The sequence below is a fragment of the Triticum dicoccoides genome, chromosome 1A (genome assembly GCF_002162155.2).
Source record: "Triticum dicoccoides isolate Atlit2015 ecotype Zavitan chromosome 1A, WEW_v2.0, whole genome shotgun sequence".
Classification (NCBI taxonomy): Eukaryota; Viridiplantae; Streptophyta; class Magnoliopsida; order Poales; family Poaceae; genus Triticum; species Triticum dicoccoides.
The window spans coordinates 439335789-439350238 of record NC_041380.1 but is presented as its reverse complement, the minus strand read 5'-3'; the positions used below and the strand labels follow the sequence as shown (position 1 = coordinate 439350238).

General features: G+C 46.9%; 1 protein-coding gene across 3 annotated transcripts in view; it reads right to left on the bottom strand.

Moving 5' to 3' along the window:
- Positions 1 to 247: 247 nt before the first annotated feature.
- Positions 248 to 14450, bottom strand: part of LOC119277552 (alpha-glucosidase 2-like) — a 20806-nt gene continuing 6603 nt past the window's right edge. Inside the window, exons 8-23 of one of the 3 annotated variants that reach the window (XM_037558833.1) lie at positions 13756 to 13924; positions 13530 to 13672; positions 13326 to 13412; positions 13043 to 13228; positions 12417 to 12584; positions 10289 to 10409; positions 9928 to 9997; positions 9604 to 9691; positions 9368 to 9488; positions 4960 to 5153; positions 2203 to 2338; positions 1948 to 2103; positions 1565 to 1667; positions 1271 to 1444; positions 794 to 939; positions 248 to 679 (exon numbers count right to left, since the gene is read on the bottom strand). In XM_037558833.1, the coding sequence (XP_037414730.1) occupies positions 486 to 679; positions 794 to 939; positions 1271 to 1444; positions 1565 to 1667; positions 1948 to 2103; positions 2203 to 2338; positions 4960 to 5153; positions 9368 to 9488; positions 9604 to 9691; positions 9928 to 9997; positions 10289 to 10409; positions 12417 to 12584; positions 13043 to 13228; positions 13326 to 13412; positions 13530 to 13672; positions 13756 to 13924 (2256 nt within the window). In that variant the 3' untranslated portion in view covers positions 248 to 485. The remainder of the gene's footprint in view (positions 680 to 793; positions 940 to 1270; positions 1445 to 1564; positions 1668 to 1947; positions 2104 to 2202; positions 2339 to 4959; positions 5154 to 9367; positions 9489 to 9603; positions 9692 to 9927; positions 9998 to 10288; positions 10410 to 12416; positions 12585 to 13042; positions 13229 to 13325; positions 13413 to 13529; positions 13673 to 13755; positions 13925 to 14450) is intronic. The other 2 variants (XM_037558839.1, XM_037558848.1) reach the window with 2 other exon arrangements.

Sequence of the window (14450 nt, the reverse complement as noted above, 5' to 3'; positions counted from 1 at the left end):
CAACTAAGAATCTCCTGCGTTTGTTAAAAGTCATTGTGATTGAACATGTATATTGTGCACATAAGCTCCCTTGTTGAGTTGTTTTTCACGATGAAATTGATATGCAATCCATATATTCATCATTTGTTGTAGTTATATTTGAATTAAATTTCATAAAGTATGGATTTCAAATGATGTTGAACCTACTGGGATGATTTATTTGAGAGATGCTCTAAAATGATCCAATGGGCCACTGTGCTATTGAAGAGGAAGAAAACAAGTGAGATCGCAGCCTCTACTTTATTATACTTTATTAATGATGAACAAGCTAGGTTTCATCACCAGAGCGCACTTTGTCCGAAAATTCCAACCTTGACAATGTTGCCCAGTAGTTTTAAAACATTGGTTCGACAATGATGTCCAGTAGGAGTAGTTCTAAACACATTGGTGCTAGGTGACGCCGACACACCAAAGAAAGATGCATGCTGAAAATCCCAAGGCAAGGTTTAGCATGTTTGTCTCAGCTCGTACTGGTGGCAAATTGTCAACGGCGTGTCCTTGGAAACTGGCCTTTCCTCCGACCAAAGCTCCATGTTCAAATCACCTGTTCCCCAATGTACCAAGCATTTGCTAACCTGACTGGGATCAAAAGTATTTACCAAGCTCACCCCTACACATTTGTCCACTAGCATCCATTCCCCTGGTAGTTTACAAGATAACAAATGAAACAAATAATCTCAGAAAAGTAACCAAATCAAGGGCAAAAAATGCTGATCAGTTAAATAACCTCAGAACTTTGGACAGCTTAATTTACCGTTTGGCCGGAGGTCTCCCTCTAATGTCACTTCTCCAGATTCTGGAGAGAACTCTTGCTTTGAGCCATTGATGGCCGTAAAAGCAACAACCACCTCTGTTGGGTGCAGAAGGGTGAAAGTAGGATGAACTCGCAAACATACCAACCTTCACAGGAGGAACATACTTCAGTTTTCCGAGATACTATTTCACTCTGAATAATCAAAGATACCTCTGCCTAAAATTTTAACTCAAGTTGGATCGGAATAATTATAAAACTTGCCGAACGGTAGAACAAAGCATACCCAGGAGAAAAAGAACATATGCCAGCAAATCTAAGATTTAATAGAATCTGAAAGCATTTTGTTTTGTGGCACCAATGCAATCTGTGTGGGCATTCACATGAGCGTTCTGTATTGTGTAATTACATAAGTCGCAGCTGCACAATTCCTGATCAAGGATTACAAACATTACTTTTTTTATAAAACTTAGCACTCACCTTGAAAACCCACCAGAGCCAGCTCCAACACTTCTTGCTTGAATGCTAGAGTTAATCTGAACAATCTTTGGGTTGTCTTTCAAAATGGATATGTGGCGCTGAAGAACAAGACCACCCCCAATATCACCTTCCAAACAAATAGATTCCTCCTCTCCTGATTGCTCAAGATACCTCCTGTATTTTTTCAACTAACAGTTATTTTGTTGCCAAAAGTGGAGCTACACAACTATTCACCCACAAGTCAAAGAGCATCAAACAGAAGTAAGAAACAGTCTAAATGATGTTTTATTTTACCTAACGACTTTGTACTCTTCTGTGCACCCAGCAGACCTATATTCAGTCCCACTGTATTCTTCATAACCATTTATTTCAATCCTGCTATGAAGCCACTGGGAATCTGTAGTGATCAAGCATAAACCATACGTAAGTTAACAATAACAAGACTTGGGTCAATGTAGAATCCATTCGCAATCATCAATGGCATACTAGGACTGCAAGAACATTACTCAAATGTTGAAGCATCTCAGAATAACCTTAAACTACTCTTTTGCAACAGATGTACTGGTCAACAGCAATTCAGGGCAATCTCTATTTGACCGCATATACATCCTATCAGTAACAATGAGATTGTAAACCTGGCCTGAGCACATTAATAATATAATAGAGGTGAACCATACCAGTAGGAAGATGTGTCATCGAAATAATACGACCACCAATCCATGGTACAACCTTAAGCAGCCAGTCCCCGCTCTTCAAATCAATAGGTATTTTTGAGAGTTCAGCACCTTCCTGTCCTGACGGTTCATCTATATCAGGTATAGGCGAAATCATCTCTGCACGATCATCACAAGATAGCAATATAAGACAAGTTCAGAGATAAGCCCTTCTAGATCTAAAACATTATATCCATGGCAAAATAGTGGGATCGATACCCAAACGTTTCTTGAGCTCAAGTTCACTTGTTGCGACTAAGCTGGACACTTCAGACCCCGAAGGCATCGTAATATGTAGTTCTTCGCCATCGACACCATGTGAACTTATCTGAGTTCGCAAAAAGTCATTAAAACCCTACAGCCAACATTTGTTTATTTATCAAGTGAGAAATAAGAAACAAGTTGTTATGGCCGGCCGGCTTAGGCCCGCAAGTTATCTTAGTTTTTATTTTCAGATTAGGCAAGTTATCTTAGGTTGATTCTTCTACAAGTTATCTAGGATATAAATATAGGTTGTAAGACTCTTTTTGAAGGCAAGCAATAAGAAGAATATTATCTCCTATTGCCCGGCTCCCTGAGGAGCCGGAACCCTAGCCACCAACAGCCCTAGCCGCCGCCCTTCTCCTAGCCGCGACGGCGCCCTGCCGCCGGCGCGCCCGATCCTCGCCACGTCTCCCTCCATCCTTCCCTTACCACCTACGCCCTAGACCTGGTAGAGTACTTGATCCTACCAATTTGGTATCAGGTAACCGGGTTTCGACCATGTCTCCGCCAATTCCACCGCCACCACCACCGCTGCCCGCCAACTCCTCCACCACCACCGCCGCTCTCAGCGCCGGTCCTAACGGCACCCGGCACCACGCCGGGCCAAGGGCAGCCACAGGCCCCCGTCCAACACTCGTCGCCGCCATCACCTCCCCCGCAGCCGCAACAGTTCACGCCGGAGGCCATGGCGGGCGTCCTCAACGACCTCGTCACCGCGGTTCAAGGGATCCGCCTCTACCTGGCAGGTCCGTACGGGCCGCCCCCACCACTCCATCCAGCCATGGCCGCGGGTCAGCAGGCGCTTCCGTGGTACTCGGCATCGGGGGCCATCACCGGACTCCATCCAGCCATGGCCGCGGGTCAGCAGGCGCTTCCGTGGTACTCGGCACCGGGGGCCGTCACCGGAGGCTACCCGGCGCTCCTCGCCCCAGCGGCCGCACGGCCGCCTTGGGCGCAGTGGCCGCCGCAGATCGCGCCGGCAGCCCCGCCACTTCTCGCCACCACGGGGCCGCAGTGGCCCACCTGGACCGCGCCGGCCGCGCCGTCCTCCGTCGCGCCCTACCTTCCAGCGGCCTCGGAGCAGGGTCCTCCACCGGCCCCGCCCAGCCCTAACCTGGGCACCGGCGCCTCGGAGCAGGGCCAGACCCAGCAGCTTCTTCCGGCGTCACCGCCGGCCCCCACGCCGCAGGCGCCGGTGCAGCTCCACCAGGCGCCGCCGCCATCGACAGTACCACCACCCGCGCTTAGGGCTACGGGTCGACCCCTGCACCAGGTGCAGTTTCCACCGTCACCATCGCCGATCCCCGCTTGGGCGACCGGCTCGTCTTCGGGGCCGGTCTACTCCACGGCACCGGAACACCCGACGCCCTCCCTGCGGTTTGATCACCCCTCCAGCTCGGCGAACTACGCCCCGGCGCTTCCCGACCCAGCATACGCGCCAGCGGCAACTACGGCCGCCCCCGGGCACGGCGGGCCGACACCCCCTCGCTTCGCCAAACTGGACTTCGCCACCTACGAGGGCACGGAGGACCCCCTCAACTGGCTCAACCAGTGCGAGCAGTTCTTTCGAGGGCAGCGGACGCTCGCTTCGGATCGCACCTGGCTCGCGTCCTATCATCTTCGAGGCGCAGCGCAGACCTGGTACTACGCCCTCGAGCAGGACGAGGGCGGCATGCCACCATGGGAGCGCTTCCAGGAACTCTGTCTCCTCCGGTTCGGGCCTCCTATCCGCGGGAGCCGACTGGCGGCCCTCGGCCGCTTACCCTTCACATCCACGGTGCAGGACTACGCCAACCGCTTCCAGGCCCTGGCGTGCCACGCGTCGGGCGTCTCCGCAACTCAGCGCGCCGAGTTATTTGTGGGCGGTCTACCGGACCATATCCGCGTGGACGTGGAGCTTCGGGGACCCCAGGATCTCCAGTCGGCCATGTATTACGCCCGCGCATTCGAGCGTCGCGCGGTGGCCATCCAGCAGGAATCACCGTCCCAGACTGCTGGGTCGCTACCCGGACCGGATTCCGCGCAGGGTCGGCCTGTGCAGGCTTCTGCGGCACCCCTCGCCGCGACCGCGGGGCGCCCGTTCCGCCGGCTCACCCCAGCTGAGATACTCGAGCGTCGCCGCCAAGGGTTGTGCTTCAACTGCGACGAACCCTACAAGCCCGGCCACGCCTGCCCGCGACTCTTCTACCTGGAGGTGGCAGACTACATTCCGGAGGACGCCGTCGCCGCCGACCTGGCCGCCCCAGATGTCGAGAAGGTGTTTGACGCTGGTTGATTACCTCGAAGAGTTCAAGCAAGCGCTTCCCCACCTTACAGCTCGAGGACGAGCTGTTTGTGCAGGCGGGGAGAAGTGTTATGGCCGGCCGGCTTAGGCCCGCAAGTTATCTTAGTTTTTATTTTCAGATTAGGCAAGTTATCTTAGGCAAGTTATCTTAGGTTGATTCTTCTACAAGTTATCTAGGATATAAATATAGGTTGTAAGACTCTTTTTGAAGGCAAGCAATAAGAAGAATATTATCTCCTATTGCCCGGCTCCCTGAGGAGCCGGAACCCTAGCCGCCAACAGCCCTAGCCACCGCCCTTCTCCTAGCCACGACGGCGCCCTGCCGCCGGCGCGCCCGATCCTCGCCACGTCTCCCTCCATCCTTCCCTTACCACCTACGCCCTAGACCTGGTAGAGTACTTGATCCTACCACAAGTCAATAGACATACCATAGCACCTCCACCAAGTAATACACTTATGTTTAAGTTACGTTTTGGTCTGTTCCAGGATCCTTCGGTTTTCAGAACTTTCACAGAAACCACTGATGAGTGGACTTGGGCAACATAATATGTCAAAAGGTAGTTCCCCTGTGTGAACCCGTACCCATCCCCAGCATCTTCGAATAGGACACCTTCAGCTTTACCTATAAAACAAGTCAGTCATGGTGCAAAGCAGGGTGAATCATTCAGTATGACCATGTTTTAAATCAGTCGCTTGAACGCAGAAAATGGGCTAACCAATGCAGCAACACATAAGAGATGATGGAAATACAAATTAAATAGATTGACAGCATATTCGATTATCTATACCTAATAATAAAGCATGGATTGGTTCTGCCGGTCCGTCTTGCAAAAAAAAAACTGTGTTTTCTTAAAATCAACCCGCAGTCCGGACTTAAGTCACACCTGAACCGTTATTTTACATTTTTATGAAAACCCCCTGACCTTTTAGGTAATTCATCCGCGGATCATATTTAAGTCAAACAAATGCTTTTCTAAATCATCCATATCTTTTAAACCATAACTCCGATTTGAACATGTTTTATATGAAATTTGATTAGAAAAATATGTAGAATATGAATATGAGATTATTTTTACCTGTTAAGAAGATATTTAAGTCAAACAAATGATTTTCTAAATTATCCGTATCTTTTAAACCGTAACTCCGATTTTAACATGTTATATATGAAATTTGATTAGAAAAATGTGCGGAATCTGAATATGATGTTAATTTTACTTGTTAAATATTTTTAAAATGTTGTTTTGGAAGCAAACTTATAATCTATAGCGCATGATCCATTTTTCTTTCGTACCGGCGGCGATCCGAATTGCAAATAAACACCCACTATAACCATATAGGGAAAAGAAAACATCGATAACTACACATGCATACCTCTGACAAACGTCGTACGGGAAAACAACAGATTTCTCATGACGAGTGAGAGAAAGCGAGAGAGAGAGAGACGCCTTAGGATTAACCACATTCAAACACGTTTTGGTTTGTGTGAACACTGAGGCCACCGCCGGCGAGGGTGAGAAGGAGGATAAGCGGCAACACAATATGATGCCTCGCTAAAATGAAGGGGGTGGACCTATTGTGGTCTTGAGTGATGGTTGTTGGGTTAAGAGCGTGTGTTATGTTTTTCTCCCGTTGCAACGCACAGGCTCTTTTGCTAGTTTATCCCAGAAAAATACACGAGTATCTGCAGATTACTATATGTAACTAGATATGATCTTCACAAAGAGAAAGTGGGAGGTTTTTTTTCTAGAATACGCAAAAGCCTTGAGTTTTGATGCATTGGTAGAAAGAAGAGTTTGTACAAGCCCTAAGAAGGGCAATACCCGGAGTTTATAACACGATGCCGCTAAACGCCACCACCATCGAAAGCAAAGCCACGAGAACCCTCACATTTGCTGCAGCCTATTGCTTGGGCGTTGACGAAGATGATAGTGTTGTGATGCTTCAGATGCACCGACCACCTGGACTATAGCCGTTGACTTTCCAGAACGAGGGGGGGAGGGGTCGATCAGATCTAGGAGTGCACCTCGTGCCACACTGTCCACGAAAAGGAGCAACTAGTGAGGAAATGGGCCATCGCCTCACCCGACTGATCGCAGAGCACGCAAGCCGCTCAATGATGTAGCAACTATCCTGGCAAGCTGGCCACACGAAGAACTTGACTCCACGGGAGCCCTAGTCTTCCAGTCAAGCTTCCAAGAGCTCGAATCGACCCTCCGTGAAATACTACATCATAGCAGCTCTTGGAAGTATATTGGCCAAATCTTCCACCCATACCGCCGGTGAGTATGCATCCCCAACCCTAGCCCGTGCGTAGGCCCCCCGCGGGTAGCGGCGCCGTCACAGCCGAACGGGGCCACCAAGGCAAAGCCCTTCACAGTGGATGGCGGCGGGGCATCTTTCCCCTCGTGACGGCTGGCTTGGGCATGGGTGCTGGGCTCATGTGGCAGCCATCTTGCGTCATGGCGACGGGGATGGTAGTGGCATGGCGGCTGCACCGGCCTGTCTGGCGGTAGGCTGGGTCGTGGTGGAGCGCTCGTCCGTGGCGGCGGCTCTGCCCCAATCTGATTCTATTGAGTCATAGTGGTTGCATCGATTCGTCGGTTGCAGGTGTTCGGCGGAGGGGTGCGGACGGTGGTGGTGTCCTTCTCCTTGGTCCGAGCCGGCGGCGCGCAGGCTGTTCGCAGAACGAAGGTGGTTTTGACCTAGGGTTCGTGCTTTAGTGGGCCAGATCTAGGCCCAAGGCGAGTCGGGGCTTCCTTTCCGAGTAGGCGAAGGTGGGCTCGGTCCGGGTGGCAGTCGGTGACGACGTGCCAGGATCCTTCGGGCCAGGATCCTTCGGGCGGTGTGGTTGTTGTGGTTTGGCAGCGGCGCGATCCAGGTCGTTGGCGTCTTCGGTGGGCGGCGTAGATCTGGTTCGTGGTGCTGGGTGACGTCCGGCAGCGCGCAGGTTCAAGGGCCGACTTTGTCCGGGTTGGTTGCCTTCGCGTTGTGCTCTTGTCTGTTGCATGTTGGTGGTGTCAATCCGAGTTGGTCTTTCCATGCGTTGTCGTGTCGTTGGACGGATTGGCGCCGGCGGCCACAGGCATGGTGGCGTTCGAGCTTGCTTGGCGACGGCCGTCGGCAGTCATTGGGTTGTATGCCCCCAGTCCACCAAGATTGGCTGGTGAGGCGGGTGGGGGCGCTTCCTACCGTGGAGGCGCCCCAGACCTGATGTCTGATGCCGAGCTAGGAATGGAGGAGGTTTTCCACTCCTACCATGGTTGGGTGCCCTGGGTGATGGTTCACATGGTTAGCTTCATAGCGACGATAGTGGCTATGTCTCTTGGTCGTCTGGACGACGAGGGGTGTAGCAATGGAGGGCTCGGGCTCATTCTCTGTCGCGGCAGTGGCGATGCCCGGATCCTGATCTGGTGACGTGTGCTCATCACAGAGCAGTGGCGGCGAAGCTCCACCATGTAGGCCTTGCTGGCTTGCTCCGCCTCGACATGCTCGCGGACCTCCCGGTCATCCCGCATCTCCTGTGCAGTGGCACCCGAGGGTCGACCGGCTCCAACCGCGGCAGGCCGTGGGGGAAGTTGCACCGGGCGTTGGCACAGTGGAGGCGGACTAACATGATGTCGTACTCACGTGCTATGCGCACTGTGGAGTGGAAGGAGCCAATCCAAAATCCGCTTGTGGGTGTCACGGCCGGTGACCTCTGCGAACCATGTCCCCTACCGGCATTGTCGCACGCCTATGTATTTTGGATAGCAGATGGGGGATACGGGATACATCGGCGCAGGAGGAAGTGTCGGCACGGCGACACTTGTGGCGGCATGGATTCATGTTGGGAATGGGTTGGCGGCGGCTGGATCTGGCCATTATCGGTTGCAGAGTGGATGTGGGTGAGGGTGCGTGCGCTCCGGCATGGATTGGACGGCGGGGGCAGTGGGAGGTGAGGCGGAATGGGGTGGAGAATTTTTACTCCATGGCCGGCTGGTCGAGAATATTTAAGAGTCGCGGCCACCATGGAGTAATTTTTTTACTCCACTAACGATTTTAGGGGTTCGGTTAGTTCCTGGTTAGAGAAGGAAAACCAGATTTTTCCTCCTCTAACGCTTTATTGGGGATCGGTTCTTTTTCGGCAAAAAAAAACCTTTTTCGGCTATTGGGGATCGGTTAGAGATGCCCTAAGGCAATAGGGCTAAGGCACCCCTGATGTGAGAGATCCATCGGCGGTCTACCAAGGCATCCTGGATGGTCCACCGCTTTCAGATGCGCCCAAAGACTAGAAGCAATAGCTCAGGCGCAATCTCAAATAGCGCAGCCATCAAGCCAGTGATCCTCCCAGAATAAGGTTGAGGCTTTGTTGCCAACTACCATCCTGGTGGATGCAGCAAACACCGCGTGCTCTTCTCGAGAGAATTGCATGTCGGGGCCCCTCCAAGGACGGATGGGGTCAGTGCACATCCTCCACAACCAACGAACCCTAAGAATGATTGCCATCCTACCTAGATCCGAAACACCGAAACCCCCAAGCCATAGGGGTCGACACAATCGACATGGTAGTGACCGCCCACTACGGCCCTCCTGCCCGCCCAAAGAAAGCCCCGAAGGATCTTGTCGATCTTCTGAGCCTTCTTGTTGAGCTCTAGAACCACCAGCTGATGGAGAGGCATAGCGACAAGGACAGACTTAACCAAAGTAAGGCCACTAGCTATGTAGACTAAGTGGGAACATGCCCCACTTAGATTTTCCCTTAAACATAACCAATCTCTGATGCGCAACAAACCAAAAAAATAAATCGTTCCAGACAAAACTTAAAGGAACAACATGCATGATGTGTGTAGTACATACCATTTTCATCTAGTGAAACAATTAGTGATAAATCATCATCTAAACTTGCTTCACCAACATGCTTAATAGGACGGCCTACAGGAAGTATGGCTCCACCCTGTAAATACATCACCGGCAGATCCTGTATAATCATTCAATTGTAACTAAAATCAGTTCAGCTCCAGACTAGCACTCATGACAGCACAATGAAAGATTCCTAAAAAAACAGCACAATGAAAGTTTACCAACCAACTTACAGGATGTGAATCTCCAAAATCAAAACGTGACCAAACACCCTTCGGCAACTTATGTGCACATTCATGAGCACCTTTATCAGGTGAAGTGCTGCCAAAATACCAGAGCAACTGAAGTCACACCAAAGAATAGGCGGAAAATACAAATTATTTCGCTATTATTTCAGTATACATGATAACACATGACAGAAAATCAAGTATTTTACAGCCAACAATGCAAAATCAGATTGCAGACAAGCCCTTTGGCACAATAACATTCAAGCACATATACAGAAGAAAATCAGGAGCAAGAAGTTTGTTGTAAGCACATTGACGTGAAATCGTTACCTTGCGCAGATTAAAAGTGGTCCCAGGAGAAAGGAAGTCTCTATTTTCCTCAATCCTGGGTCTTGTGAGTCTACAAGGAAAACAAGGGATATGATTTAGTATCACAAAATAAATCCATCCTAACAAGATTACTTTCTATCAGCCCACCAATGAGACAGTCTTAGTAAGGAAGAAGACAAAGGGTGGATTTTTTTAGATATCTAATTTTGCATCAGAATTCAAATAGCTGGCATTGGTTAGAATCAGAAAAGATTTCTCCAAACAAACGTATTCTGCAGTTCAGCAACCAAAGGATGTGACTTAGAATATGGGTATCCGCTACTTAGATACATTAGTGGGACAGTGAGACAGCAATTATTACCAGCAAAGAAAAGTGGAGCAGCAACTGGAGCACCCTTCTTATGTGAAAGGTAAAATAGAGTGTAGATATGTGGCAGTAGGCGATACCGTCTTAGCAGCGCAAGACGACAAACTTCCTCACACTGAAATATATATGAGCTGTTAGAAATTAGCAGTGCCAGAAATCGAAGGGGCTTGACTTTAAATTAGCTAAAATCAACGTGACAACCAAAAGAAGGTAACTTGCATGTCAACTTCAGTTCAGGTTCTCAGACGCTGACACACGAGACCTGTTCAACTTCAAACAATAGCACAGTGGAGAAGAGTATTGCCCTGACACTCCAATACACAACCCTCTGAAGTTGCAAACCTGGAAAGCTAAATTCTTGAAGGATCTTCAGCTGATCTCTTATCATACCAAGGTCGAAGTTTGCGAGTTGGAAAGCTAAATTCTGAAGGATACTCAGCTGATCTCTCATCATATCAAGGCTCAAAATAGACAAGATTTCTCCGATTAATATAAGTCACTCTAGTGCCGAGTGTGTTGGCTTGGGCGTTTACTCTCTTTTAGTCTTTCAGCTTAACCCTTCACTAAGATTTTATAATGATGTGATACAGTTAGTACTTGCAAAGTGAAGCTAGTGTGGGTGTGTAGGGGGGCCTTATGCAAAGGTCGCCGTATACAGACAAAGTTGACACATCAATGTTTCTTTAAATAGGTTCAGTTACCTCGTGGGGCATGACGTACTCCCACGTTAGGAGATGCAACGATAGAAGTGCTTAGCTCGTCAGAAGTCCGTAGACGTAGCCATTTCCGAAGCTCCCCTTCTCTTGACGATCCAAGACTTAAAAGGTCCCTCGGATCCCGACACCCAGCTCCAAGACTTACAAGGTCCCCTTGGAGGGGGGTGCCTCTCCCTTGTTGATTTATGTGAGAGTGAATGAGAGTACATGCTCATGGGGGCTATTTATAGCCTTAGGGATCATTGACAAATGACAAGGCTACCCTTTAGGTGGTACTTAGGAGGTGTAAGCTAGGTAATTTATGGTCCACTAGTCCATGGAGTTGAGATCTAGATGGCTCGAAACTGTGCCAGATTGGAACAAGCGTAGTTAAGATCTAAATGGTTTTAGAGTTTAAAGGTAAAGCTGTGGACTTTCTGCCGGAGTTCTTTAGGGCCAAATGTAAACTGTCCAAACATATTATTACTTCCATGGAACAAGCCCAAAAAGATTAAAATGACCACATATGATTTACTCCCTCCGTCCGAAAATACTTGTCCTAGAAATGGATAAAGCGAATGTATCTATAACTAAAATAAGTCTAGATACAACCATTTCTAGGACAAGTATTTCCGGACGGAGGGAGTATATGCTAACCATTATTGGAAAATAAATGGAAAGTGTCCAAACATATTATTACTTCCATGGAACAATCCCAAAAAGAGTAAAATGATCACATATGATTTATATGTTAACTATTATTGGAAAAAATTAAAACTAACATATATTACTCCAATGGAACAAGCCCAAAAAGATTAAAATAATCACACATGATTATTTGTTAACTATTATTAGAAAATAAATTGAAAAACTGTCCAAACATATTATTACTTCCATGGAACAAGCCCAAAAAGATTAAAATGATCACAAGGTTAGCGACCCATGATTGTATGCAACATACACAATGAGAAAAAGTCCCTAGACAGTAACCCATTTTCTGAAGAAAAAGTTGGCCCCATAATGTAATACTCCCTCCGTAAACTAATATAAGAGTGTTTAGATCACTATTTTAATGATCTAAACGCTCTTATATTAGTTTACAGAGGGAGTATCAATTATCGAATCAAAAACTTAGGGTTATGGGTGGCTAATTGACTGACCCAACAAAATGGATTGCTGAAGGAAATGTATAGTACCTCAATATCAAGAGAACTCACTTATAGATCTGGCATTTTTTTAACAAGGCTGGCATGTCAACTAAGCAAAAAGATATTAATAGAAAAATACCTTCGCTAGCAATTCATACATCATGGCAAGTAAAATGCAGAAAAGCATCATGCAAAGAGATCTAGGCTTCTTTATGTGCATTGGTGGGGGCCGCAGGCATGAAAACAGTACCTCTCGCAAAAAAGAAAAAAAAATAGTACCTCTTCACCGAAGGACCATGGCTCATGGTCAATGCTTCCAGTTTCAGAATGACCACGTGAAAATGGAAACAATGCACCAACTCCCATCCATCTCCCAAAAAGTTTTGGAGTGGCATTTCCAGCAAACCCACCAATATCAGGACCTGACAGTGGCTGACCACTAAGACCCTGACAAGATAACCGCATAGTTAGATTCCTAGAAATGTATGCTACTGTCTCCTCAAAATCACACCAGTAATAGTAAGTTTGACACAGTGATAGTTTTTCATGTAAAAATATACTAAAAATGCTGCAATTACTTATGCAACAGATTACGAATGACATACTAAGAAACAGACTTGTCATAAAAATAGAACTACAATTTACTAAAGAACCGACTTTTTAAACTAATACAGGAAACAACGGTTTTCAAGCGTAATACAAACAAAACTTGTATGTTGCTTTTAGGTCAGAAGATTATATTCACAACACAATTAATTCATAGACTGCTTGATTGTTAATTTGTTTATTAGAATAACTGAGCATGATTTAAGGTGAACTGGGATACTGTCAAAGACGGAAGAGGACTAGGTTTTGGTACATTTTTTAGATGGAACTATTGGGACTAGGATAAATATTTCACTTACCAATTGAAGAACCATTGGCAGACTCATATGCATATGCTCCCAGTTTGACAGATTATCACCAGTCCATGTTGCAGCATAACGCTGGCTTCCTATAAAACCAGCTCGTGTAAGAACAAATGGTCGTTTGTCTGTACTAGCCATCACCATTCCTTCATATGTAGACCTTGCCATTAGCATTCCATAGACCTGAAAATTTATAAAGATCAAAGCATAAAACACGTAAAGTAGCCAAACTATTTGACTGCATTCCATTACTTTTACTGATAAAGGAATAAAATGATACATTATGATAGTAAGAATGATTCTGGACACCACCAATATCTGCATCGCCTCTATGTATATTGCTTTCCGGCATTGTTTTTGTAGTTGTCTGCAAGTTGACACCATCACTTTTGGTTACATGGGACAAAATGAAATAATAGGATATAAAATAAGGAGCTATGACTAAGCATATGGCAAAAAGAATGAATTATGATAGAACATATACTTTGAAGACAGCAGGCTCATTCATATCATTCCATATTCCATCAACGCCATTGGAGACAAAATCCCTGACCAAACTAGCCCACCAGGTGCGTGTTCTTTCACAGGTAAAATCAGGAAAAACACAATCACTGGGCCATACCTCGCCTGGATTTAAAGTTCATGAGGGATCTTTTACTGATAAGTTCATCGAGATGACCAAAGGAGCTTATTTAAGTCATGAAATGTACCAATGAATGGACTGCCATCTGCCTTTTTAATCCAAACATCAGTTTCTGAACCACTATCATATACAAAGTAACCCTTCTCTTTCTTGATTCCTGGATCAAGCATCCAGATTGATTTGCAACCGATGGAATGGAGATCATCAGCCATAGATTTCGGATCAGGAAAACGGTTCTGTAAAATATGATAAGATGCCAAATTACTCAGACAAAAGCAAACAAAATATCACGCAAAGACAGTCAATGGCCACGGAAAAAACATGTCAAAATGCACTCAGAATACCATTCTCTGGTTCACATTATGAAAAGATTGCTCCATGGCAATTCATACAGCACTAGGCAGAACAAAGTACATGCCGTATTTGCCATTTTGAAGCAATATGTATTTTTAACATGCAGATGAAGCTAATACAGGTTTTCACCGATACTACTTTCATGCAGTGGCGGACCTAGAACCTTATAATTGGGGGTGGGGGTGCCACAATAAAAAATTGTCAAAATTTACACTACAAATAGTGTAATTAGGTCTAAATCTTATCATAATCTAAACAAACTGTCTTAAATTAGCATTAAGTTGTTACTCCCTCCGTTCCAAAATACTTGACTTCCATTTGTCCAAAAATGGATGTACCTATATACTAAAACATGTCTAGATACATCTATACTATTTAGCAATTTCAGAGGGGGTGCCATGGCACCCA